At 42.0% G+C, this 27933-nt stretch overlaps 1 protein-coding gene across 1 annotated transcript in view; it reads right to left on the reverse strand.

Moving 5' to 3' along the window:
• Positions 1 to 10446: 10446 nt before the first annotated feature.
• The window catches only part of LOC134666504 (phospholipid-transporting ATPase IA), an 85932-nt gene continuing 68445 nt past the window's right edge, over positions 10447 to 27933 (reverse strand). Inside the window, exons 4-23 of the mRNA XM_063523685.1 lie at positions 27256 to 27439; positions 26551 to 26711; positions 25899 to 26096; positions 25294 to 25418; positions 24729 to 24881; positions 24030 to 24139; positions 23020 to 23193; positions 22297 to 22477; positions 21962 to 22135; positions 21407 to 21582; positions 20529 to 20660; positions 18687 to 18845; positions 17597 to 17794; positions 16623 to 16781; positions 16213 to 16349; positions 15923 to 16043; positions 15217 to 15408; positions 14141 to 14259; positions 13677 to 13811; positions 10447 to 10549 (exon numbers count right to left, since the gene is read on the reverse strand). Coding sequence (XP_063379755.1) covers positions 10447 to 10549; positions 13677 to 13811; positions 14141 to 14259; positions 15217 to 15408; positions 15923 to 16043; positions 16213 to 16349; positions 16623 to 16781; positions 17597 to 17794; positions 18687 to 18845; positions 20529 to 20660; positions 21407 to 21582; positions 21962 to 22135; positions 22297 to 22477; positions 23020 to 23193; positions 24030 to 24139; positions 24729 to 24881; positions 25294 to 25418; positions 25899 to 26096; positions 26551 to 26711; positions 27256 to 27439 — 3091 coding nt within the window. The remainder of the gene's footprint in view (positions 10550 to 13676; positions 13812 to 14140; positions 14260 to 15216; positions 15409 to 15922; positions 16044 to 16212; positions 16350 to 16622; positions 16782 to 17596; positions 17795 to 18686; positions 18846 to 20528; positions 20661 to 21406; positions 21583 to 21961; positions 22136 to 22296; positions 22478 to 23019; positions 23194 to 24029; positions 24140 to 24728; positions 24882 to 25293; positions 25419 to 25898; positions 26097 to 26550; positions 26712 to 27255; positions 27440 to 27933) is intronic.

Below are 27933 nucleotides of genomic sequence, written 5' to 3' on the forward strand. Positions count from 1 at the left end.
ACGTGTTATAAATGTCATAATTTTGGAACCATACCTCATTTAGTCCAAGGTCAATGCTATGTAACTTTTTACAAGTTTTAATGTTAATTAAATTTTTGAACATGTATAACCGCTTGATAAAACATTGATATATAAATTAAAACGGCTGATGGAATATCAAGCGATCTACTCGTGATCGCAGCTTCCGTGCCGAGCCCACAGAGGGCGCTGTAAATAATCTATGTATTTTCAAACGTGTACTATGCAAGTGCGCACTATGTCGCGTTGCGTGCAGTGTTCACATAGCTCTATTGGCTCTTCCATCTAGTACATTAAGGCAATATGTATGATTTATTTGTACAAACGATCAAAACTTCAAACCGTATTTGGTCGATCAGAAGGTCTATGGCTACTAATAAATTAACTAGTTGACGACAGATGTCAGTAGTAAATAAATAAAATAGTAGCGTTCGTAATTGACATTGGTAAAATGCTTCTTATTACATCTTATTTGGGAATAAGTGGCTAGGTTTACAGTGGTGCCATCTAGTTAGATTTCAATCGACTTCATATACGTCTGACCAAGTGATTATATGCTCTTTGCGTCTGACCAAATCAGCTGGTGTTTTGTGCGCGTAGGTACTTATAGAGTCGGAAGCTTACTGTGGCTAGACCTGACAATAACAAAGTGTCGTAGTGTCAGCATAAACGTCAAATATTATGAAAATATGACTTTTATTATGACACTTCTCTTTGTGACGTCATAGTCTGTGTAGAGCTTGGTTCGACTATAGTTGTACTAGGTGGGAGAGCCGTTGGAGCGGTACTCACGCGACAGCTCAAGCTCGAGGTTGACGCGCGTGGTGCGGCGGCTGAAGACGCTGCGCACGTTCTGGAGCAGCCGCGCCGTTTCCGTGAGGCTGCCAAGTCGAGCCGAACGTCAGGGGTGCGAGAGCCTTGCGCGTGCGAGTTGAGCCGGGCCGATCGCACGCTCCGATCGTACACGCTCGCACGCAATGGGAGACGCAAGGGGACGGGGAGGGTATGTTACGACATACGAGTAACTACTCCGTACAAACGTAGTCCCTTTTTGCTCTCTGGATATTAATGTTATAGGAAATATTTTTACGCAATGTGATTTTAATCACAGCTATGCCCCTATAAGTTTGTTTTTTATATTATATTTTATTTATTTATAAGAGATAGGATCATTTAAAAATTCGTATGGAGTATATTTTGCGCTCCTAACTCTTTTATAATCAAAACATAGAAAAAAATCAAACCAAAGGGGCATAGCTATGGTAAATATAAAATCAATTGGTTAAAAATATATTCCAATTTATCAATATCCATAAGGTTTTCTTTAAAGGTCCTACATTTGTATGGAGAAACGGTCGTCCACTATCCTCATAAAACTGCATGGTAGTCGACGTCAGCGTCGAGCGTGCGTGTACGCTCAGAGCGTGCGTTCCGGGTACGCACTTGCGGTGGCAAGATCGACCACCAACATACAAGATCGTTGGGTCATCAGTAATTACAGACATATCGAATGTATAATCTGTTATCTTCAGATATTTTTGATAGTTCAGTAGTACTCTATCAGACAATCAAAAATATCAAGTCAACTTCGTCAAAAATGTGTCCAAAGAAAATAGGGGCACATACGCTCTGATATTGACCCGGACGGTTGCAACTGCGAGTGCGTACGTGGCCTTAAAAGAACCAGGGTAATTTGTCCTCCGGATTCGTAATGAGTTTTTACTTTAGTTGGTCAACTCGCCGGCGCTAGGCAAGCGCCTAGAATGGCCCGGGCAGAGCCACAAAGTGGTTTAGGACGCTACTTGCTTACAGTTCGCGTACGAAATCTGAGGAACTTCGAGGAGGTTTCTTGATTCCTCGGAACTCGTGTGCAGACTGTACACTTCGTTGATTCTTATGTAACACTGAGTATATTAACATTTTATGGGACGATAATTAATTTACCGTTAATCGGTTCATTAAATGAGTTCAGTCAATATTTTTAAGGTTCTTTATTTTAGGTAATTAACTTCACGAAAATTTATAAGTCCAAATACACTATAGGTACTTAATTAATGTTTAATCACGCTTTATAACATTGAACTAAATATTTTTATTAAACCGTCACTAACTTGAGTGTTACATGAGAATCAAAACGGAATGTAGGTATAGTAAAACTTCCTAAACCAACTTTTCAATCTTATTTGGAGGTGACATTTCCATAAGGGACACGACCCATAACCTCCCAATACATATTAAAAAAAGCGTGATGCATGGTAAAAAAGCAGCATGCGACAGGCCATGCAAGCAAACTGCCTAGTTGACGCCGACACCAACCAAAATGGACTATAATCGTTGGAGTACTGCCAGTGTACTGCACGATGTACCAAAATGGCTCTTAATGGTTAGTTTTAGAGTCTATTTTGGGGTGAACGGCGGTTCTTAAGTACTTACACTGCGCCAGTCTGACCAAGGCGTGCCGCGTATCCGCCACGCTGTAACACCACAGTTAGTCCACTCCATGCTATGAATGCCTTGTGGCCCGCCATGCCAAGAAAGTACCATGTGGCACGCCATGCCAAGAAAGTACCCTGTGGCACGCTATGCCAAGAAAGTACCCTGTGGCACATCATGCCAAGAAAATACCCTGTGGCACACCATGCCAAAAAAGTACCCTGTGGCACGCCATGCCAAGAAAGTACCCTGTGGCACGCCATGCCAAGAAAGTACCCTGTGGCACGCCATGCCAAGAAAGTATCCTGTGGCACGCCATGCCAAGAAAGTACCCTGTGGCACGCCATGCCAAGAAAGTACTTGTGGCACGCCATGCCAAGAACAGTGCCCTGTGGCACTCCATTCCTCACGCATGCCGAGCGTACGTTTATGCCTTTATCTTGCTTCTCACGAATGGAAGGAGGAAGATGACGATTTCTGAGTTTTGATAAGGTAAGGGATATCTATCACCACATTTTTCATATTTAAGTAGCCGAATTTTGAAAATGTTATAAGTATACCCAAAACCAAACAACCCTAGTTATGTAGCTACATATATTCAAACCTGCAAAGCAACATAAATAAAAGTAGCAAGGATTTGTATATCATTTTAAAATAAGCCTTTCAAGTTATTGAAAATAATACTACGTAACTAAATTTTAACTGTACAAATTCTCATCCAATGCGGTATTGCCCTTAATTCGTCATTTTTCTCCTTGCTAAAAACCAATACATTTAAAGATAGCTTCGTGAAAAGCCAGAGTAAATATCAGCATTACCATGAGAAAATATTAACTACCTAGTATTAATACTAACACCAATTATTGAAAAGAAACAGATGAATCATGAGATTCACGAGTTTAGTATCAACAATCAGTATATAAATGTACTACCAACTTTTGCACAACTTGGAATTTAAAATGAAATCGCATTAAATACATAATTATTGCAGAAAAACAAGTGTACGCCAGCTGGTTATATTTAAAACTTACATCTAAATACACAAGTCTGAATCAAGTTTGAAAACTTTATTTAAGTTAAAATAAATAGTCATCAATACAAACAATAGCAAAAACGCTTTCTTATATTTATTTACAATACTTATAGATGATCGGTATTTAAGTCTAGAAACACCGAGATGGAATGTGGGGCGTCGGGGCTGGCCTCGCGGACGATAAAAGGCTCTCTGTTCTCTATGTTGTTACATGAAATTATTATTTTAAGGGTTCCGTACCCAAAGGGTAAAACGGGACCCTATTACTAAGACTGCTGTTCGTCCGTCCGTCCGTCTGTCACGAGGCTGTATCTCACGAACCGTGTGATAGCTAGACAGTTGAAATTTTCAGTTGCTGCTATAACAACAAATACTAAAAACAGAATAAAATAAAGATTTAAGTGGGGTTTCCATACAACAAATGTGATTTTTGACTGAAGTTAAGCAACGTCGGGTGGGGTCAGTACTTGGATGGGTGACCGTTTTTTTTGCCTTTTTTTGCATTATGGTACGGAACCGTTCGTGCGCGAGTCCGACTCGCACTTGCCCGGTTTCTTTTCATTTTCATTCTTTCCTAGCCTTGGAGGATACAATCAAACGGAGTAGCCATTAACAGGCGTTCCCCTCTGTCGAAACTCTCTGACCAATGTTCATACACATTGAATGGACTGAACTGACGATTATCTGACATGGCTATTTTTATGTTAAGCATACATTTGACGTGGCCCTCGCCCGCAAAAATCGGCAGACTATTTTGTACAGATAATAACAGACTAGGCGTCTCCATTTGGTTATATCCTCCAAGTTTCTAGCATAGTTAGTAAGTTCACTTTTCCTGTTCTTGTCATATCAGTATATTGTAGTTTAGTTTTTCGTTTGGTTGCTCTGAAAAGCTGCGCCGTGACAAGGTGCGCCGTGATGGCATCTATTCTGGTTTGTATTAATATACAAATTAGTGTCTATTTTGTTGTTTACTCCAAGTAAATAATTTCTGTTTTTTATACTATAAAGTACATGATGGTATGTATATTTAAATTGTAATTAGAATACCTACTCGTATTGGTAATTATGTACGTTTACGGTTTGAATAAATGTTGCTTCAAAATTATCTATCTTAAAATTATTTGAACAAAAATATTATAAATATTAAGATAATAAAATATGTACGAACTCGGATCGGACTTGTTAAGTTCATTTTAATTTCATTGAACAACATAATATGACTAATATGAGGGAGGTGGTCCACACAACCTACTCAATTTTATTAGATACAGCACGGAGACACAAAAAAATCATTTTATTCGCCACTTTTATCGAATGATAAATAAGTCACCCTTCCACGTCCGCGAGGCCAGTGCCAAGATATAAATGCAAATTTTGTACAATAATAGTGTTAATCTAAAAGGCACGAACACGTAACACCCGTTCTATTCGAGCTTCAACTGGATTATGTACGGACATGAGATGAGCATTACAGGGGTATGTACATGTACAATGGACAGTGCCTGGGATACGCCGATTTCGCCTCTATGTCAATGGTAATAAAGTCGACAACGACGCACCCCGACGGTGAACGTAACGTGTGCAGAGTATACAAGCAAGATAGAGGAGATTACATTTATCTGGGACCTGAGTAAATAACAGTTAAGACAAGGAAGAACTTTTAACAAAAGTTATCGCAATATCCATTAAATTATATCAAATAGAGATTCATGTAAGTATTATTTAGAATTTTGAACTTAATCTAGTAATAATGCACAGTAAAAGCCTTTACTAGCGAACTATTAATAGGTACAGTTTGGCTTGGATTATAACTTCTCACAGCTGGACTTCTCAATTCACATAAAAACTAATTTATTTGAGACGTTATTCTGATAATGGAACCAATTTCATATTTGTAAAAACGACAAAACCTAAGTGCTAGCATTCGTAAATCTTCATGAAGGAAGTATGTAAGGAAGCCAATCTAGAACTACATTTGAGCTGAAAACGCATATTTTATTTTAACGGGAAGTTACAAAGACTATCCTATAACATTAGCCAAAAGTATTGACCTTAGTTTTTTCAGTTAAAACTTTAAAATTAAATAATAATATTTTATAATTACGAAAATGTACAACTAATTTAAATAAATATTTATACAATACATCTACAAAAAATCATAAGGCTAGTTCATAAAACTTGGGAGTACTTATTTACATAAGAAAACTATAGATATGTCGCCAGTGATGCGACAAAAATACTAACGTCAATTAAAACAACAATTTAAGTTAAACAAAAGCTCGATAAAAAGTATAAATTTTTGGATAAAAGACGCATATAATATTATGTGTGATGTGAGATTCGTTAGTAGGCAAACCCCACATACATCATTGTGCATTTTTGTAACTGAGCAATAATATTTAATTTCACAGTTATAAATGAAAAAAGGTCAACCATTGACCAAGCCCGCAGTAAAGGTGCCGTAGCCTACGCACTCGTGGGTCACACAATGTGTTTTCAAACACAATTATTTACCAGTTAATGGCGGCGCTCCCGATTATCATATAGCTCAGGCAGCGCCTTATGCAATCAAATATATATAATCACATTCCGAGAAGACTTTTATATAAATATACTTTATAAAAATATCGTTAGGCAAGACATTCTGATATAAAAATAATTGCCCATCGAGGAACCTATTTCCTTTAGGAAGTAAATCGAAGGAATGTCAATGAGGAATCAGTCATACTGTACCGTGTTATACACAATAGGCGAATCGAATCGGACAATAACAAAATACTTAGCGTTATATATTTACAACGGTCAATCGAATTTCATTCGAAAATTAAAAGCATTCATCCAATGACCACACGACGCAACATAACTTTGTATGTAAATGTGTGCTTGTAGTTTTCAGGTAGCTAACCTTATTTATTCGCAATTTATAAAAACTAGGCCGGAATTTCAACTTTTATAAAAATAGGCGACGATAGGTATCCCAGGCGAAGAGACGGGGTTTCACGGTAATAGGAGTACTTGGAGTAATCACATTAATATTAGATATAAACATAAATCTAATATTAATGTGATATCTCCAAGTACTCCTATAGTACTTGGAGTAATCACATTAATATTAGATATAAACATAAATCTAATATTAATGTGATATCTCCAAGTACTCCTATAGTACTTGGAGTAATCACATTAATATTAGATATAAACATAAATCTAATATTAATGTGATATCTCCAAGTACTCCTATAGTACTTGGAGTAATCACATTAATATTAGATATAAACATAAATCTAATATTAATGTGATATCTCCAAGTACTCCTATAGTACTTGGAGTAATCACATTAATATTAGATATAAACATAAATCTAATATTAATGTGATAACTCCAAGTACTCCTATTACCGTGGAATCCCGTCTCTTCGCCTGGGATACCTATCGTCGCCTATTTTTATAAAAGTTGAAATTCCCGCCTGTAAACTCATTAATTTTTAGCTTCAATTTTTGTAATATTTAGAGATTCGAGTATTTTCGATAGCGATATTTATAACGCTGTTTTGAATTTTGAAAAAATACAATACAATACAGTCTGCTGCGTTGTCTGGACTATTGGGCAGTGACAAGTCTAAGGCGGTTTTCACATTGAATGCGGATCCGCATGCCGCTCCGGTGTGCGAGCGGGACATCGCTTCACACGTGCAAAACGCTGTTTGTGCGAATCCGCATCAGTGTGATAACCACGTATGATCAACATGTGTCGCACTCGGGGCAGTCTCAAGCGACAGTGAACTGTCAAATGATGTGCGAGTCTCGTACGCGCGCGGGTCGCGGGGCGCGCGCGATGCGAGCGCGCGCGCCGTCACCGCCATTTTGCGCGTGGCGGCCATTTAGAACGTCGCGGCCATTCTGCAGCGTCGGCGAGTCCTCGGGCGCCACGGTGCGGCGCCACTTGAGCCCCAGCGGAGCGCCGCGCCGCTTGCTGGCGGCGCACACCAACAGAACGTCAGCGTCAGACCGAGCCCGCCGCGTACACCGTCCGCGCTCACAGATATCATAACCCGCACACCAGTGACAATCTAACGCAGCTATATCACGATACAGTATCTTAATGTTAAGTTCCGATTAATTGTACTGAATCGCCACTTTTCAAGTCCAAATTATTTCTAATTTCTAAATTTTCAGATTATGATATCTATGTCGCACACGCGTCTCGCCTTTAATGTGTAGCTTACATGTAGTCTACATAAAGTTGTGCTACGACGCGCGGCTACCGATACAGGGTGGTTTTGCGCAAGTATACGTTACTGAGTGGTGTACGACTACCACATGGAGCGGTTACTCTAGCTACAGTGGGTACCGAGGGCACTATACGACATGTAGGCCAGACATTGAAGGGTTAGTCTGTGTGTGCCGCGGGCGATGCGAAGCGAACCAAACATAACATGAAAATAAAACTAATACTGCGTGCGCACTACACACTCAACAGGTACTAGCCCGACGATAATCCCAACCAGAAATAGCCTTTTAACCACTACTGTATATTTGGCACGTACTGTCTTATAGTACGCGCGTTCATGCATTCCTAAAGTTGCGAGGTATTTTAGTTCTGAGCAGTTAAAAGGTTAAATCTGTGAGTGAAAGATGATAATCATGGAACATTAAATGCAAAAATGACTTTCTAAATGTACTAAGTACTTATCACAGATCATTTGACGAAATATGTGTATTATTTTAAGATAAAAGAAAGTTGGGATATATCGTCGAGCGATGGTTGATATTGTGCTAAGGGAATGGGACAATGAGCGTTATGTACATACTTAGGTACAGGTACAGATATTACATATGTGGATATTTTATAATACGTATTTATACACATGAAGAATCCTAGTGTTTTATGATATGCTGTAAATGTAGTATTTGGAAGACCTGTATTAAATATATGGGTAGGTGTATTACATAAAAATATAATATATACACAATATAGTTATATAAATAACTATTCAGTCATACCTCTGATTGTAGTATAAAAATACAAACAATGCATACAAACAGACATTCAAACATTCCGTTAGAGCCACACGTCTTGTACGATGCCAACATTATCTAAAAACTCTCAAATCGTTATTCAAAAGCTATCATATATTTAATGTAATAGTTTCTAAATTCGTCTGCAGCTCGTGTGAGTTTCTCTTCCTTAAACCCAATAGTTACCGAGGAAAGACTAAACCATGTGATGTCGTGGGGTGAAACATCCTTGCCCATTGATTATAGTGCAAATGTGATAGCTATTATTATATAAGTAGGTACTTAAGGAGGAAGAATCTAGAGAACCTGATACGAGCTAAGACTATGAGCTAGAGAGTTGAATATGTTTAAATGTCACTTATAATAATGAAACCAATGCCCTGCCTCGGAATGAGTAGCACAGTCTAACCATATTTTAATCAAAATAATATTTCACGTCCAAATAACTTTGAGATGTATGTATGTAAGCGACTCCAAATTGATTACTTACTAGATTACTTTATGTATATCAGATTATATGATTAAAAATATGGTTAAATTGTACAATGTTTCTTAAAATGCTTTGTAATCCCATAACTCAACATTGGCGAAGCGAAGTCATACGCATATTTAAAATAATTTGACTTGACCATGTTCAAATATTTATAAATTATCTTCGCTAATGCACGGCACTGCAGCCAACCAAATTATGCAAATAGATTTTTTATAATACGTCGAAACATTATACTTAATGTTTGGTACATTTAAACACCACTTAGGGCCAGTTGCATCAACCGCATTTGACAGACTGATCAACGTCAGCCGGCGCGCCCCGGCGCTTTACTATGAAACTTTCCATACATAAAAATTTAGCGAACTCTTTAACGATACGAACAGTTTGGTGCAACCGACACTTAATATCAACTCACGTGGTGCCGTGACTAGGATTATGTGATCGTTGTTTCACTCTTCTACCAATGTTGGATTATGAATTGAATCCTCCAGGAGAGCTGATTGGAAATTACTCTATGTAACACTTTAAACTCTCGCGTTTTGTACACATATTCAATTACACAAACGGGTCTACCGCGATATAATTTCATTGTTTTTACCTTTAATTCCGACGTTTCAGCTGAGTTGCACCAGCTGTGGTCACGGAAAGACTGACGTCCCAACAAATATCAACGGAGATATTAATAAAACAACACTAAACTACCCGAAATTAGTTTATAAAAATTTCGGGTAGTTTAGTGTTGTTTTATTAATATCTCCGTTGACATTTGTTGGGACGTCAGTCTTTCCGTGACCACAGCTGGTGCAACTCAGCTGAAACGTCGGAATTAAAGGTAAAAACAATGAAATTATATCGCGGTAGACCCGTTTGTGTAATTGAATAATTACTCTATGTTATAATTATACAGAGTAGGTATTCAAGAGTAAAGAAAAACCTTCTCAAAATTAACTTTTTACTCTAATTTTGGATATTAGTAAAGATCTGTACGCACCTCTTCTCTACAAAGTATGGTGTCCAATTAGCTCTCCCTTCCCCCACCCAAGGAAAGCCCCCTACACGGTTGGCAACTAGGCTCCGGATCACTGCGACCTTGGTAGTCTCTGCCCGAGTAGTGGTAGCTATAGTTTAGCATACAAGTTTCGTCAGTAACAATAGACTAAAAAACTACACTCAAAAAGTCATCCCTATTTTTGAGGTTATATTACTAGCATAAGAAACGGGCAGTATTCGTGCCTCTGTTCCTCTGATAAATCTCTTGCCAAACTAAAGCCACCAAATTATAATCCGTATCACGATTCAAGGTCAGGATGAGCTCGTAAGCTTAGTTGCCAGCCGTGTAGTTCGGCCTTAAGGAGCAAGTGGTGTAACACTCTTAACCGGTGAACCTTATGTGTTTGCAATAAGGTCGTTGTGTGTGTGTGTATGTGTGTGTGTGTGTGTGGGTGTACTCACGAGTGTCGCGGCTGGTCGAGCAGGTCGGCGGGGTCGCGCTGCTTGATCTCGCTCTCCCGCACCGCCTCCGTCATCGACTTGAATGCGCTGTTGTGGATGCTGCAACGCACGGTTGATGGCTGGTCAGACTTTAAAAATATCGATACGGACAAAGCGCCAGAAATATGTGGACACGACCTTAGGGACCTTAGGTTAAGGTCTCGGCACTAATGCCGACATTAAGGCAGCGTATGGCTCTTTATCCGTTTTTATAATATGTGTATACGACCTTATTGCCGAGACATTAAGGTAGTGTACCTATAGATATTATTGGCTCTTTATCCGTATCGATAATTTAGATCTTGACTGCACTTTCAGAAAAACTTAAAGTAGAGTTATAAGAAATTTTAGGATATTCCTACTCAGAATCATGAATAGTATTGATTCTACTTAGAGGAAAAAGTGACGATTTATACACTATTTACGACTTTTCGCTTCGTTCTTTCTGAACAATTGCCTATAAGTAACGTAAGTAGATTAGAAAAAAATAAAAACACTTCCTCCCAGTAGAATAAATCAGTTGACTAATAGTAGTAATGGTACGAGTACTTACTAATAACCTAAAAAAATGCCTACTAAAAAAACTCGTAGGTAGTGTGAAAAATAGCGCAGGAATAAGGAGAGTCAAGGTTTAGAAGCTAAAAGGGATATTTTTGACTGAAATAGAAATGATTTCAGTGATAAAAATCGCTGTGAATGTTTGACGGTTAGTTGGCAGAATTGGTAGCGCGTTGTCCCGACAATCCAATGATTTCAGTTCGAATTCCACGTTGAGTTGATCACTGTTATTATTTTATGACAATTGTATATACATATGATGAAAGCGGACACCTGTATCACTATTAGATCGGCTCATTTTGCCGTAGGACTCTTGTTCGCACAACTCCCCGGCTGGCCGATTGACCAGAGGGTGGGTAAAACTTCTGAGCGTCGGTAGATGGACCAAGAACGCTGCGAGCGAGTCACGACGCGTCTCCAGCCGCGAGTCGGTGCTAAAAAGGCATTAGGGCTGATTTAGATGGCGCGTGAACTCGCATGCGATTTTAGTTACATTGCGGACTGTTGGTTACGTCCAATTGAAACGACCAATGAAAACCCGCAATATAATGAAACTCGCATGCGAGTTCTCGCATCGTCTAAATGAGCCGATGGCTTCTTTTAAAACTAGAAAAATAGGGAGTAAACAAGAATATTTATTACATCCAATGGATTTCTTGTTGTTCGGTCTCGAATTGAGGCGTGAAATATTGACTTCACACCCGGTTTGCATCTCTTTTTTATTCTCTTGAAATTAGTTCAACTGCTGAAAGAGACGGAGACTGCATCATGTCGGGTTATCCCTACAAATAGTTATTAGACGAAAGTAGGCCTGTCTGTCTGTTACCGCTTCCGCATTAAACCGCAGAACTGATTTCGATGACATTTGGTATAAAGACAGTTGGGGCTATTCCTATGCCTCAAAACTGGTAAAAACCACTATCAATATCTATATAGTATCACGCAGACAAAGTCGCGGGAAGAAGCTAGCATTTCGTAAAACTACAAATTATTCGTTATATTTCGCGTCTTGACACGAGAGGAGACATCTATTAACTATAATAGATCGTTTAAACATTAAGATTTGACAATAAAATTACCAATAATCGTAAAAATGTAAGATCATAACTACGTTCAAAACTATACGCTTACAATACGTATACTTATTATTCACTTTCTGGGTTTTTTTATATTCTCTTGCCTATGGACTACTATCAAATCATGATTAAATACAACTACATAAATACTGCAATTTAATAACTGAATACAGTGATTAGGTACAGGTTTAATAGGAAATCTGCGGAATCACAATTTCTAGTTCGTAGCTGTTTACACCAGCGGTTCTCAAACTTTTTTGGTGACGGAACCCTTTCGGCAAGCGAAATATTTGGCGGAACCCCAAATTAAGAATTTTCGTTCATCACTGTGGACCAGATATACCTATAGAAGAGCTGGTTTTTTTCTTATTATTACAAGTATATTTTCGCGGAACCCCAACAGAGGCTTTGCGGAACCCTTCCGCGGAACACACTTTGAGAATGGATAGTCTACACTATGCAAGTATTCAACCTAAAATAAATTCTACTGCAAAGTAAATAGAGTTGATATTAACTTGTCTTGGCCGGTCCTCTTCTTGGAGCAATAGAACGGGTACCTGAAGGGCATCGCTAGTGGACAAACCCTGCCACGCCCTTTGAGAGAAAGGGACACAATTAGATACTAATGTTCGACTCATTTCAAGATAAATAGGTGAACTCAACTTATTTCGTGCATCCACACTTTTAACCGATTAACCTTTTGAACGCCACAGACGGCAATTGACGTCAACGCAAAATCGTGACAACGACGCCAAAGACGGCATTTGACGTCGATCGTTTTTTGATGAAAATCTACTGAAAAACACCCCACTTTTAGGTTGGCATTATTTACCCCCGTGGCGTCAGTGGCACGGCAAATGGATGCGCCGAGATAGAAATGTCGGTAAAGTAGTATTGTGTGATTATTTGGATTAAAATGGGCAAAGGATATAGGGATAAGTAGGGAGCGCTTTTTCACTTTTTCATAATTATTATTAAGAATACAAATAAATAAGTTACAGTTTAAAAGTATCGACAAAAAGCTGAAGTCCCTTTATTTGTTTGCAGTGTTCGGGTAGACTCTAGCGGGTCGCTGGTAGTAAATGTGTTAATAAAATAAGATTAAGCGTACATTATTGGTGAGTAGGCTTTAATAAAGCTATTGATTTTTGTGCTACACTGATGTGTGTGTGTGAGTGTGTGTAGTATATGTGTGTGTGTGTGCGTGTGTGTGACTCACACAGTGACGAGCAGGTCGGGAGCGAGGGTAGCCACGGGGATGAGGACCAGCCCGAGCCAGAACACAGCGGAGGTGAACACCATCCGGTCCATGCCGCGCATCACGCTGCCGATCAGCACCACTGGTGTGTGTGTGTGTGTGCGTGTGTGTGTGTGAGTGTGACTCACACAGTGACGAGCAGGTCGGGAGCGAGGGTAGCCACGGGGATGAGGACCAGCCCGAGCCAGAACACAGCGGAGGTGAACACCATCCGGTCCATGCCGCGCATCACGCTGCCGATCAGCACCACTGGTGTGTGTGTGTGTGTGCGTGTGTGTGTGTGAGTGTGACTCACACAGTGACGAGCAGGTCGGGAGCGAGGGTAGCCACGGGGATGAGGACCAGCCCGAGCCAGAACACAGCGGAGGTGAACACCATCCGGTCCATGCCGCGCATCACGCTGCCGATCAGCACCACTGGGTAGATGTTACTGCACACACAAACATAATAATATAACTACAATGAGAAAAGGGACATTTATTAACTCTTTTTAAGAATATTTTCTGTCCTTATAGTAGGGGATCTCAAATGGCGAACCGCGGTCCGGATTCGACACCGCTGACCTATATTGTGCTGTACATCTGCTTATTTAAAAAATGGACCACGATGGTCATTTTATTTTAAAAACCAGGCCCCTGAAGAAACTAGTTGGTGACCCGTCAGACCCCTCTCCTGTAGGTACATCGCGACATTCGCGACCAAGATTTGAACTCACGATTTAAACTATGTATTTCAAAGTGTGTTTCCATTCCTACCGACCTGTAGATGAGGATGAACAGGAACCACATGGCGAGCGAGCCCCAGATGCCGACGTGGGTGACCCACGTCCACGAGTGCGTGGCCAGCCCGGCCTTTAGGCACACCGTTAGTACCACGTACTGAAACGAACAACCGCTTGTAAGACATAATTTAAAAAAAAATTAAGATAAGGAAAATTATCCCTATCATGTTCGGCGCTATAGTTCCTCTTTGGGCATTTTTGTTATCTAGCTAGAATGTGGAGTAAAGAGTAAAATGTATACATTTATTTTTTAACTCTTTTCGTCCTGATGGTCATCTATACCAACCACCTATTTACATACATCCCCTTCAAAATTGACTAAAATTTTTGAAGGGAATGTATGTAAATAGGTGGTTGGTATAGATGACCACCAGGACGAAAAGAGTTAAGTATGACTCACGCTTGACCATTTTAAGGGTTCTGTAGTCAAATGGTAAAAACTAAACATTTATTATTATTTGATGGGGTATTTTAATATTTGTTTGTATTATTGATTATACGTACGGAGCTTTACACGTTTAACGCTTAGTGTGGCATGATACCGGGAAATGGTCGATTAAAAAATCAAAGAAAGTAATAATTCCAATCCAACACGGAGCAGCAGAACATAACGTACAACGGAATATACATACATATATATACGAAGCTCCGCATTGACAGTTATCCCTTCTCCATAAATATACCCCGCGTGCAGCTTTGATTACTCAATAGGCAATTTACTCTTATTGAAAAAAAAAAAGTTTTAAGTGTCAATTCTATGCGTCATGCGCGACAATACAATATTTGGCATTGCCATACTGCGCGCTGTACAGTTGCGCGCTGTACAGAACATAGGCCTCCCCCTTATGGGGGGGTGAATGCCATAATCGCCACGCTTGGCAGGCGGGTTGGCGATCGCAGTCGAGTACACTGAATTTGAGGGACGCTGCTGCCCGTCCACCGGTGGTCTTGGACGTAGATTAAGGACAGGACCCGGGTCCAGTTCTCAAAAAAAATCAAATTCAAAAGTCAAATTCTCTTTGGCTCTAGTCAAGTATTCTAGTTGGATGCGTACCGTGTAGACGATGTTTCCCAGTACCAGGTACCCTCCGTCCTTCCCGTGGGGCCACAGGACGTGCTGTTCGGCCATGAGCACCGGCAGCCAGAACAGAAGGATGGAGTGGATAAGCGAGTTAATCATCCACACCCAGAAGACTCGTACGTTGAATAGCAGGCCTTGCTGCGACGGTAAGTATAGCACGGGGTGCTGAGGACATAAATAAATAAATAGGGTATGTGCCTGACTAGTAAATTTGGTTCATTTTTCGAAATGTCAAAACGATTTGCCACTATGGAATTCATATGTGACGTAATATGAAAAGGGACTTTATTGTCGATGGCGATGGGATTATGTTAATGATAAACATCATTAATCATGGTATGCATCATTAATAATGGCGTAATTTACGTGCGACGCTGTGTAGAGTAAACGCCATTGACAATAAGGTCCCTTTTCAAAAATAATGCCCGATATGTAAATCAGGAGTAAAGTCATTGTCATATTAGCAACTCTTTATAGTTACATATTATATAATAATAAAATTCTTAGTTGTTCACTGCTAAAGAAAAGTACATAATTTTGAAAATGGAACTCTCAGTAATAGAAACTAAAGTATAAGTTAGCAATGAATTTTCTTTTGAGATAGCGTTCTTTGGCTTAGCAGGGCAGGTGTTGCGTTCATAATGGAACAAACGAAGGCCTAGTTTACTGATTAACTCACCCTGATCATGATTTCTGGTGAACACAGCTTGTCGAAGAGGCCGATGGCGAACGGCGGCCACGCCGTGAAGATCACGTTGTAGAAACCTATCGACCACCGCTCGAACAGGATCTGGCCCGACCTGAACATGACACGTATTGCATTTTATAATATAGGTAATTCATATATATTTTTAGGGTTCCGTTCCGTACCCAAAGGGTAAAACGGGACCCTATTACTTAGACTCCGCTGTCCGTCCATCCGTCCGTCTGTCACCAGGCTGTATCTCACGAGCATATAGTGGGTCTTACCAGGCCGAGTACATGGCGAACCAGAGCTCGATGACGTAGAGGCAGATGTTCTTGTAGAACGAGTACAGGATCAGCTTGCTGATGCGCGAGTAGTTCCACGCGCCGTGCACCAGCAGCAGCCGCAGCAGGAAACGGAACTACACAGAAAAAGTTTTTGGTTTTATGTCATTTTTGGTACAAGCTTTTATCGCTGCCTGTACTTTTTTCCACAGGCAACTAATAATAGAGGATTCGAAAAACCACAAACACAATTAGGTTGCGTTATTTTATCAGAGTTCCTATGGCCATCTCCTGTCTCATCATCAGATTAGCTTGATGGTACCCCTCCTAAATCCTGAGTTCCTTTAATCATGGCCACGTCGTTGGCGCCGCTGCCGAGCTGGCCGCTGTGTCACGGTGGCGTGCTGTACCTGCGCGATGCTGTAGTCGGAGGCGCAGACGGCCTGCAGCCCCTCGACGCCGGAGATGCCGACGCCGACGCTGGCGCGCTGGATCATGGCCACGTCGTTGGCGCCGTCGCCGATGGCCAGCGTCACCGCACCCGTCGCCGCTGACACCATCTCCACCACCTGAGCCAAACCACGCATGTATCAAAAACTTATTCATTGTAATACAGAGGTAAATTCTAAAAGAACTCTCCCTAATTTAATAACCGAAACGGATGACAGTCAGCATCCAAAGTAACGAATCATAGTACGCGACAAAAGTATCTAGCATTTTCTAATAGCTTAACAAAAAAATTGTCTCTATAAGTACGAGTACTTAGATTCTAATCTAAGAGCTATTTTTGACCACGAACTATATCTCTATTTGGAAAAGTATACTACTTTTCAAAGATATTCAAGACAATTTTAGAGACTACACTTCATGTGGGTGGTTTTGCGGTACCTACACGGATAGTGAACTGGCTGACCTCGGCTTTCTGTATGGGCGAGAAGCGGCAGCAAACGACCACCTTGCAGGAGATGCAGAGATCTAGGAAGTCCTTCTTCAGGTCGCACCCCATGGTGTAGGTGAGCGTCTTACTGTCCACGACTCTTCTACAATAACTCTATAGTAAACATACCTCCGCCTTCTGTATGGGCGAGACGCGGCAGCATACGACCACCTTGCAGGAGATGCACACTGCACAGGTCTAGGAAATCCTTCTTGAGGTCGCATCCTATGGCGTAGGTGAGCGTCTTGCTGTCCACGACTCTTCTACAATAACTCTATAGTAAACATACCTCCGCCTTCTGTATGGGCGAGACGCGGCAGCAAACGACCACCTTGCAGGAGATGCAGAGGTCTAGGAAGTCCTTCTTCAGGTCGCACCCCATGGCGTAGGTGAGCGTCTAACTGTCCACGACTCTTCTACAACAACTCTATAGTAAACATAACATACCTCCGCCTTCTGTATGGGCGAGACGCGGCAGCATACGACCACCTTGCAGGAGATGCAGAGGTCTAGGAAATCCTTCTTGAGGTCGCATCCCATGGCGTAGGTGAGCGTCTTGCCGTCCACGATGAGGGCTACTTCGTTCTGCTTGCGCAGATTCTCGCCAAAGTCGGCTGAATGACGAGCGATGATCTCCCGTGTGGCCTGAGAAGTAATAGCACAGAATATGTAGTATAGCCGGTGAAACAAGTTTTCCAGTAGAAAAAGGCACGAAATTCAAATTTTCTATGGGACGATAATGCTTGGCGCATGTTTTGTACATACATGTATTGCCGCTGAATTATGAAATTGCCGCTTTTTCCTACTGACAGAAATGGCTTGACAGATTACAGTACTTCATACAGAATGGACAGGCTCCATCCCGCCCCGAATGGAACCTTGACTTGGTGATAGTAGAAGAGTCTAATATTTAGGTATTTGAATACCTAAAGGATATTTTTAACCACACCATATATTATACACACCCTCTATTTTACAATGACTAAATGACAATGAATAAATGATTTACAATTACTGTAAATTGACATTATATTTATACCGCATCGGTGGAAACAAGTATACGGCCCGCCTGATGGTATCCAGTCACCGTAGCCTATGGACATGTGAAAAACCAGGGGTATTCCTACTTGCATCCGCGAGTGCGTATGGTGCCTATAGTCTGTATCTTTAGGTATTTAAAAAAGAGTAAACTCTACCCTCAAATGAAAGCATTAAATACATGATCAAATAATGTAGGTTAAAGTCAGGTCGTTTGTCGTCAGAGACGGATCCAGGTGGTGTTGTATTTGGTTGGTTAATCAATAAATGTTATAATTACCCGGAAATGTACAAATTATTTGTTTACTTTTATTTAAGTACCTAAAGATTCAGAATGTAGAAGTGGAATCCGTCTGCCACCTTAACCTTTTGAACGCCGCGCGTATCGTGCGCGGCGCGTCATTATGAACCTTGCCGTAATGCACGAACGTTGATATTGGGCTGTAGCCGCGCGCGTCAGTTGACGTCTTTGGAGGTCAAAAGGTTAAAATAATCTTACATCCAGGCTGTCCTCGTTGAGGATCATGAGCGGCATGTTGGCGTTGATGAGCTGCGCCGAGTGCGCGATGTTGATGGCCGTCTCCTGCTTGTCCCCCGTCAACACCCACACGTTGATGTTTGCTTTCAGCAACGCCGCTATCGTCTCTGGCACGCCGTCCTGCGGATTGACATAGAATTTATGTAACTAATATCAAAGAGAATTTAAAAAGAGGCGTATTATCAAAGTCAATTTTGTAGCCACAGTAAATTTTACTCCACCTTTTGACTCTATCACTCGAGAAGATTTGAGATTTTAGTAGAAATGGCTTCACCGCTATCAAATATAACCTTCACGAAACTATCGACACCGTCAAGACGGCCGTCATGTAAATGGCGGCACCGCTTTTTGACGTTACGGTGTCAATCACCGCTCTCTAGGAAACCGCGCCATTTGGTAATACAGTGGAAACTGGATAAGTGGAATCGCAAGGGACCGGCTGTTTAGTTCCGCTTATCCAGGTTTTCCATTTATCCAGTTTTCCACTTAACCAGGTTTAAATAAAACGTTTTCTCACTTACAGAGGCTCTCGCTAATAGAGGTTCTGGATACTAGTAATGTCGCTTATAGAGGTCACGTATAGTATGGTCAAATAAAAGATCTAGACTTAAATAATCATCTTTTATTAAATATGTATGTAGATATACATATATGTATTAACAAAAAATAGGTATGTAATCCTGACTTTAAAAAAAGCAATATTGTAAATAATCCACAGTACTCGTATACAATTTTCAAAATTTCAAAAACAAAATCACTCCTAATATTTATTTATGCAAGAGCAACCAGTATGTACTCATACAAAATACGTAGTTAAAACACGAACCATAATGTTAACGAGTCAAACTACCCTCCGTGTGACGGTTTATTAAAAATACAGAGCTATTCCACTCATAGAGGTTTCGAAGACGGCTGCTTCCAGTTACAGAGGTAAAAATAAGAAATTTTCGAAAAAATGGATTCCGCTTATAGAGGTCCCAAAATTCCATTTATAGAGGTAATTCGTTGCCAAGGGACTGGAACCGAGAACTTCGGTCCACTTAAAGAGGTTTTCCACTAACCCAGGTTCCACTTATCCAGTTTCCACTGTATAACATAGGCAACGTTCTAGTGACGTCTTTCACCGCTGTATTACAGCCGCTATATGACGGCACCGCTTTCCAAGAAACCAGAGCTTAAACATGGCCGCGTACAGGCGTGATACCAAAAAACCGCACAAATCTGACCACGGGTCTCGGAGTAATCGGTAAACATACATAAAATAAATCCTACAACCGAATACAAAACCTCTTTCTGGGTAAAGAAGTCCGTTAAAAAGTACGAAAGAGTGAAGCTAGATGGCGCTGCAATAGTACCTGCACACAGACAAAACATCCTTCAGACTTAGCATAATCGCGCTACCCCCTCTGCCACGCATACGGTAATTTTACTCTATGTTCGAGTCGAAAGTGTCTTTGTGTGACGTCCGTGTCTTTGAACGGACCAATCACGGCACGGGACTTCGCTCACCTCGTCCCGCGCACCCCCGCATTTTTGGCATCATCGGTTACATGAAATAATTGCTCTAAACTCGGTCACAGAATAAATAATAGTACTAGGCACAGAAGACTCACTCTCTAACAAAACGCGTTTGTCACGTGCAGCACAGATATGGCCGCTAGGTGGCGACAGCGCCACGCGCGGCTTATGGCAAACCCCAAAATTGGGGTCGAACGGCCGGACTTTTAGCTACCTGTAGCAAAGCGACGAAATCGCGGAGTGAGCCACGCCTGACTCGGTCTAGAGGATTCCTAGTCTATATACCTGCAGCTTATCTTCGATGGCGGTGGCGCCGAGCAGCCGCAGGTTGGTCTCGATGAGGTTGGCCGCCTCCTCGATCTTCTCCTCGCGGTTCTGGATGGCCACGCTCGCCTTGTGGTACGTGTTCGCCCATTCCTGTAACAGTTTCATACTAAACAGATGAACGAGCATTAACAGTTTATTACTCGAGTGTCTTCTGCTACCTAGCGTTATCCCGGCCTTTGCCAGGGTCCGCTTTCCTACTTGCTTTCCTCAACTTTGCGCGATCCTGGGCGACGTTTCGTGTGAGCCCGTTCACGCTCATATCTGCTTTCACGACATCAAGCCATCACTTTTTTGGTCTGCCTTGGGGTTTATTACTAGAGTGTGTCCGTTGTTAATATTATATATTATAGAGATGGGCCGAATATGGACTTTGCCAAATACGAATATTCGGTGGGGCTAAAACTGCCTAAAACGCTGAATAAAAGTTCATTCAGGTTTGCGGTCTGCACTCATAACATGTTTTTGATCCTTCTCCCGACCGACCGGACCGGGAATGTCTATGAAAAGAAACGGAAACGTCTCATACCTGATCGCGAGGTGCATCCGCGTTAATTAGCGGACGCCCTTAAAAAAATTGTTTATTCGGTAAATATTCTGCAGTTCGAACCGAACTATTCGGCCGAATACGAACATTAAAAATATGGCGAATATGCAGAATACCGAATATTCGGCCCATCTCTAGTTAATACTGAAAGGGGCCAAAAAGCTCCATGGCCGCGACGGCCTCGAGATGGGCCAAGGCGGCACCGAAGACGGTCTGCTCTGGCCGCGCGAGTAATCCACGGTACCGTGGTGTGTACACACAATACGAGTACATTATACACCTCACACAGTACCTCGTACACAGCTGGAGATATGTCGGCCACGGCGAACACGAGGGTCCGCAGCCCCTCGGCCGCGAAGGCCTCGAGGTGCGCCAACGTGGCGGCGCCGAACACGGCCTGCTCGGGGTCGCGCGCTAAGCGTGTGTAGATCACGGAGTCCGCTCCCTTGCAATACAGCTTTATGTCGCCTGAAAACATTACACAAAGTATTACGGTATTCTGGGGGCTGTGGTGTAAGGTAATTGGTAGTAAGGTAAGTGTATTGTAATATGCCTAAATTTATACAACTTTTTAGCTCTTGCAAACCGGAGCATGCCATAGAATACACTAGTTATACCAGAGTTCAGTTCCATACGATAATGTGAGTGTACTACCTGCGGGCGTTACAGGAGATGTGCGCAGATAACACCCTGGAACGTGAGTAGCTCGAGTGTTAGAACGTGAGTGACTCGAGTATGTGCCTGTGAGTTACCTGTGGGCGTGCGCATGACCGACATTCGTTTCCTCGCTGATGTAAGCTCAATGGTGAGCACCTTAACGCGAGTGACCCGAGTGTGTGTGAGTTACCTGTGGGCGTGCGCACGATGAGCGACATCCGCTTCCTCGCGGACGTGAAGTCGATGACGTTGAGCACCTGGAACGTGAGTGACTCGCCACCGGCCTCGATGGTGACTGTCTTCGGTGTCCGCGTTGTGAACACGTAGCCGTACATCGCCGCGCCTAGCACTAGCGCGCGTTCATCTGCCAACAACACAATTATTAAAATAATACATTAATAATACTTAGTTTACTTTTTCATATTATTGTCTATCCCAATAAGTTTGTCTATCTGACCTGACTAGAGTTTTCCACTCGTCTACTCGACGGTTAGCTGGAAGAGATCCCCTACATATGTATATTACCTGGTGAAGCGGCGTGGTAGTTGATCTTGCCGCCCTCTTGCTCGGGTATGACGGTGTGGCAGATGGCCAGCATGGTCAGGAACTCGCGGATGACGGGACTGGTGGGGTGGTTCCGCAACAGGTTCTGGTATAGTTGCGTCTGCTCCAGTGGCTCGTTGGGGCCTGGACGGTTGTACATTATCTGTGGACAAATAGAGCACATCAATTTTGAAGCTTTTGATTTGAAAGTTTGCGCTAAGTGAGTAAGACTAATAAGTGTGTGGTCGGTCACTCACGTCAGCGATGGCACACTTGTGGAACTCCATGATGTTGGCGGTGAGGATGCCGGTCTTGTCAGTCAAGATGTACTCGACCATGCCAAGGTCCCGTTTAGGTCGGTCATTCACCTCAGCGATGGAACACTTGTGGAACTCCATGATGTTGGCGGTGAGGGTGCCGGTCTTGTCGCTGAGGATGTACTCGATCATGTCGAGCTCCCCATTGGAGGTCGGTCACTCACCTCAGTGATGGAACACTTGTGGAACTCCATGATGTTGGCGGTGAGGGTGCCGGTCTTGTCGCTGAAGATGTACTTGCCCATGCCGACCTCCCCGTTGAGGTCGGTCACTCACCTAAGCGATGGCACACTTGTGGAACTCCATGATGTTGGTGGTGAGGGTGCCGGTCTTGTCGCTGAAGATGTACTTGACCATGCCGAGCTCCCTGTTGAGACCGGTCACTCACCTCAGCGATGGAACACTTGTGGAACTCCATGATGTTGGCGGTGAGGGTGCCAGTCTTGTCGCTGAAGATGTACTTGACCATGCCGAGCTCCTCGTTGAGGTTGGAGGTGCGCGCCTGCGCCGGTGTGTCCGTGGGCGCGTGGTACATCTCGCTGTCCAATGCTATGAACTTCGCCTGGACAATGTGTATTTTTTTTAATTTCTATTTTTTATCATGGCCTGAGAGAATTTGAAAAAAATATACAGTGAGCTACAATATCTTCAAATGTCAATAGATTTCATTTCTATCCAGAATCAAAGGTACTATACTATCCTACCTAGGACACTAGAAAGGCTATATATACAGTGTGGAAAGATAAGTCGGGCCCTGGAGGGAAACTACCTTAAATCCTTAGGCTGGCTCATTTTACTTAAAGGAGACATTCTTTTATTTTTAGAAAGAAACAAAACGGCATTTAAACATTTTTCTTTTTTTTCTTCAATTTAGCTTATCTAAAAAAATCTTGAGTACTAAATATACGATTATCTGGATATTTTATACGACAAACGAGTGTAAGACCTAATGTTTCTTAGAGAAATGTTATCATAAACATTAACTGTATCAACTACATAGTAGAATAAAATTGCGAGTGTTTATTTTTTGGAATTTTTAGTCGGTTCGAGTCCCGGGCGAGGCAAGCGAGTTTTAGAAAATCTTTGCATGCAGTTTTGTTTCTTTTTAAAAATAAAGGAATGTCTCCTTTAAGTAAAATGAGCCAGCTTAAGGATTTAAGGTAGTTTCCCTCCAGGGCCCGACTTATCTTTCCACACTGTATAATTATGTAGCAATGTTTTGATCGTTTGTGGAAGCAATAAAATATACCTAAAGCATTTCCATGCCCAAAGTTCTTTAACAAATAATTACCGTTATCTTGAGAAGTCTAAAAGTTTTTACTTTTTAATTAGAAATGTACAGGTTCCAATTAATGACTTTATTAAAATGTATATACTAATTAGTAAAATAATACTCACTTGGAAAAACCTAACTATTTCAGCAGTGACTTGTAACGATATGGGTATAAGATTGTTGTACAATATTAAAAATGTCAAAAAGTTAAAACCGAAGTTTAGGTTCACCGCATCTGAAAAGAAAAATGTCAAACTTTAATTGTGTAATGTATATGTACTTATAAAATGCTCGTAAATATAAATAAATGTGCTGGAATGTGATTGATGTTTCAAAGTATTAAAGGCCCTTTTCTGGATTCCTGTTATTCCTTAGGCTTTAATCTACATTTTTTATAGTCTTATAGCTCTTGCTAACCTATAATTTTCTGAACAATTTCTAGTCTTATTAAACGAAGTATGCTAGATAGTATTATTACTGGTGCACCTTTAAGTAGCTCGCGTACCCGATCTTACTGTTAAAGATACGAGCGTATTTAGGTGTAGAAAATTGTCTTCAACTTCCGCCCTTTTTCACTCACTGTTATGTGTGTCGCTTTACTTCAAACTCAGCTACATCCATTCGACCCTCTCTGCAAATATCTACCCTATTGGCTTTTCTTAATATCAAAATCGCATAATCTGACAGATGGTTTTACCCGAGTTGGAAGTTAAGCGACTTATGTATAGGTTTTCTTAGTGTTGAACTCTGTGTCAATTTTTTTCATTTCGTGAACTGCCCTCCAGTATTCTGAAAAGAAGAAAAAAGTAGAAAATTGGACTTACCCTTGAGCGAAATGTACCAGTCCTTGTTAGCGCGGCGGTGTAGCCAGAGCTCGTTAAAGGCCGCGCTCACCACGGACAGCACCAGCAGAAGGATGAAGAGCATCAGGATCTGTGTGTTCGTCTGCTTGTCTATCGATGATCGCTTCAGGGGTGCTGTTGAAAACATCATGAGTAAGAGTCAATAGCACAGCGTTTTTGTTCCGAATATTTCATCATAAAAAAACCGTCAGCCGGTTGTATAGCGGTGGAAACACCGTCAGCTACTTGCATAAACATGTAAAAATAAAAAATAAGCGCTGTACCTTTTTATTATAGTAGGTAATGTAATAACTAAATCATGAAACTTTGCATGTAGATTTTCATCAGGCATTTCAATAAACGCCTTTGCGTACATGATCAACTGACGGTCTTTCCACCGCGATATAACCGGCTGACTATTTTTTTAATTCATGATAGCATCTAAACTATCGTCTGACAAAGTATCAAACGGGAGGCGATGATGACGATATTTTCTCCTGGCCCGCGGTCTATCTGTACTAAATGTCTGTTGAATAATGGCACTGACCTTTGGTGGAGTTCTTCATGAGCTTGGTCTCGTGGCCCGTGTACACCACGACACCGTACAGCCACGCCGTGTTCCGCTGCATGGAGCCTCGCAGCATCATCTGCTCCAGCCCCAGTGAAATCGTTCTGGGGTAATATCAACAAAGGTTACTCAGTAATTCGATTTTTAGCTAAGACCGCCCTAATACATGAATATCAGAAGGTTAGCAGAAGGTTAGTGGGGGTTGGCAGAGGAACGGACGAGTTGGAGATTGCTCCAACGATAAGACCACAGCTCTTAAATATAAAGAAGAAGAAGAATATATGAACATTACAGGTCCAATCTTTATTACAATCAGACTAACCATTGCAATGGGCCAAAGTCAGTTCGACATATTTCTCCTTAATTATTGATCACTCCCATTTCCGATATTTTCCGCAAGTGGAAATTCCCCTGAAACCTAACATTCAGGTTCCAGCGCAGGGTGTGAGGCTGAGGATAAACACTCCGCAGATGGCGTTAGAAAGCGGAAAATCGGATTTTAAAATAATGCAAATACTTGAAAAATGTTGTCAGGATCCTAAACAAACACAGAAATGCGTGGTTTTTTAAGTCGCATCACCCACTTGGAATTGGCCTCCTTAAGCAGCCCGTTGAACTCGTAGAGATGCCTGTTAGGAGGCTCGCACTGTATGGTGGCCGCGAACGAGGCCAGCGCGTCGGAGTCCTCGAGCCGAACTGTCTCCGGCGAGGCCTGCCGGATCTTCAGGTTGGTCTCTCCGTCCAGGTTCGATGTCTCGATGAACGCGATCCCTTGAGGTTCGCTGCGGAGCAAACAAAATTAATCGTATAGCGTATTCATAAGAGCTGGCGCGTTATATTATATCCGCGCCAGTTATTGTTTATAAATCAATCCATCAATTTATAAATAGTCCCATGATAGATGTCGTTAGCCGGTTGTGGTTCGTTGCGGAGCAAATCCAAGACAATAGCAGTGTTTTAACGGTATTGTCTGTCTGCCGCAGACGGATACCTACATCCCTTTAGCTTTATTGGGAGATCGGCGGGTATGTATCCTAGAGTTGAGAGACAGTGAGTTTCTCAATTTTTCTTTTATTTCGAAAATTACAAATCCAGGTATTTCATTTGCTATAAATTGATATAACCATATAGTTATAGTCGATAAAAATCAGCGGTATAAAGGTCGTCCGACACATTGCCAAGGTCGCACCAGCATCCAGCGACTCTGGCGGTTGGAGCATTCCTCAATTTCCTCACCTGGTGGACAGCAGCACCAGGTCAGCGGGGTAGAACTGGTTGTTGAGCACTTTGACGATGTCTCCGACGAGCAGCTCGGACCAGCGTAGCGACATCCAGCGACCTTGGCGGAGCACATCGCAGCGCCGGCTGTTCGTCTCGTCATCGGCACGGTGCCGTTTCTAGAAAATACCACAGGACGTTAGAAAAAGAAGCGTCACAAGCTCTTATTATAATTATATTAGAACGGGTTACGAGCAACACTCACCACCTCCTCGATGATTTCTTTCACGGCGGATACGAAGAAGAAGAAGTGTGGGACGTTCACCGTCCCGTGGGGGACACGTCGGGGATCTGATCAGACATAACACTCACAAAGTCCTCGAGGATCTCCTTGACGGCGGACACGAAGAGAATGAAGAAGAGCGGTGTTAACGTCGTCCACCGGCCCGTGGGGGACACGTCGGGGATCTGATCAGACATAACACTCACAAAGTCCTCGACGATCTCCTGGACGGCGGACACGAAGAGAATGAAGAAGAGCGGTGTTAACGTGGTCCACCGGCCCGTGGGGGACACGTCGGGGATCTGATCAGACACAACACTCACAAAGTCCTCGACGATCTCCTTGACGGCGGACACGAAGAGAATGAAGAAGAGCGGTGTTAACGTGGTCCAACGGCCCGTGGGGGACACGTCGGGGATCTGATCAGACATAACACTCACAAAGTCCTCGAGGATCTCCTTGACGGCGGACACGAAGAGAATGAAGAAGAGCGGTGTTAACGTGGTCCAACGGCCCGTGGGGGACACGTCGGGGATCTGCTGCAGCAGCGCTATCAGCAGGAAGAAGCAGTTGGAGTAGCGTCGGAACTGCTCGAACAGGAACAGCGGCAAGAACGACGCCACGCTTGAAAAGAAATTACATTAAAAATAAAAAAATATCTTTCTTTCAGACCCCCAAGTATATATGGTTAGTTAAATTAATTTAAAAGCTATATTAGTTACCTACAAAGTGTTTATCATTAGGTACAGTTTTTACACACTAATAGGCCCAGTGCCTACTTGACATAGGTCAAGGCAGATCTGACCTGCTCCATCTAGTGCCACATTATAGGGCAGCTAAACCTGTCCGCAATCACCTTCAGAATGCTGTTTGATTTTCCCTTACGCGATAAGCGATTTTTTTACATTGGAAGTGAAATTATAGGCGTGAAAATGTACATAAGTAGAAGACCTTAAGAAACTTTACACTTAGCGCAACGTTAAGCCATTAAACTTGAAGTGCCGTTAAGTAGGTTGTCAGTTTTGCAAAAGGACTTCTTTCTGATCAGAAAAATACACAATGACACAAGTATAAGGACAAATGAATATTTAATTAAAATAAAAAACTTAATACTTTCA

The sequence above is a fragment of the Cydia fagiglandana genome, chromosome 8, assembly GCF_963556715.1.
Source record: "Cydia fagiglandana chromosome 8, ilCydFagi1.1, whole genome shotgun sequence".
In the NCBI taxonomy this organism is placed as follows: Eukaryota; Metazoa; Arthropoda; class Insecta; order Lepidoptera; family Tortricidae; genus Cydia; species Cydia fagiglandana.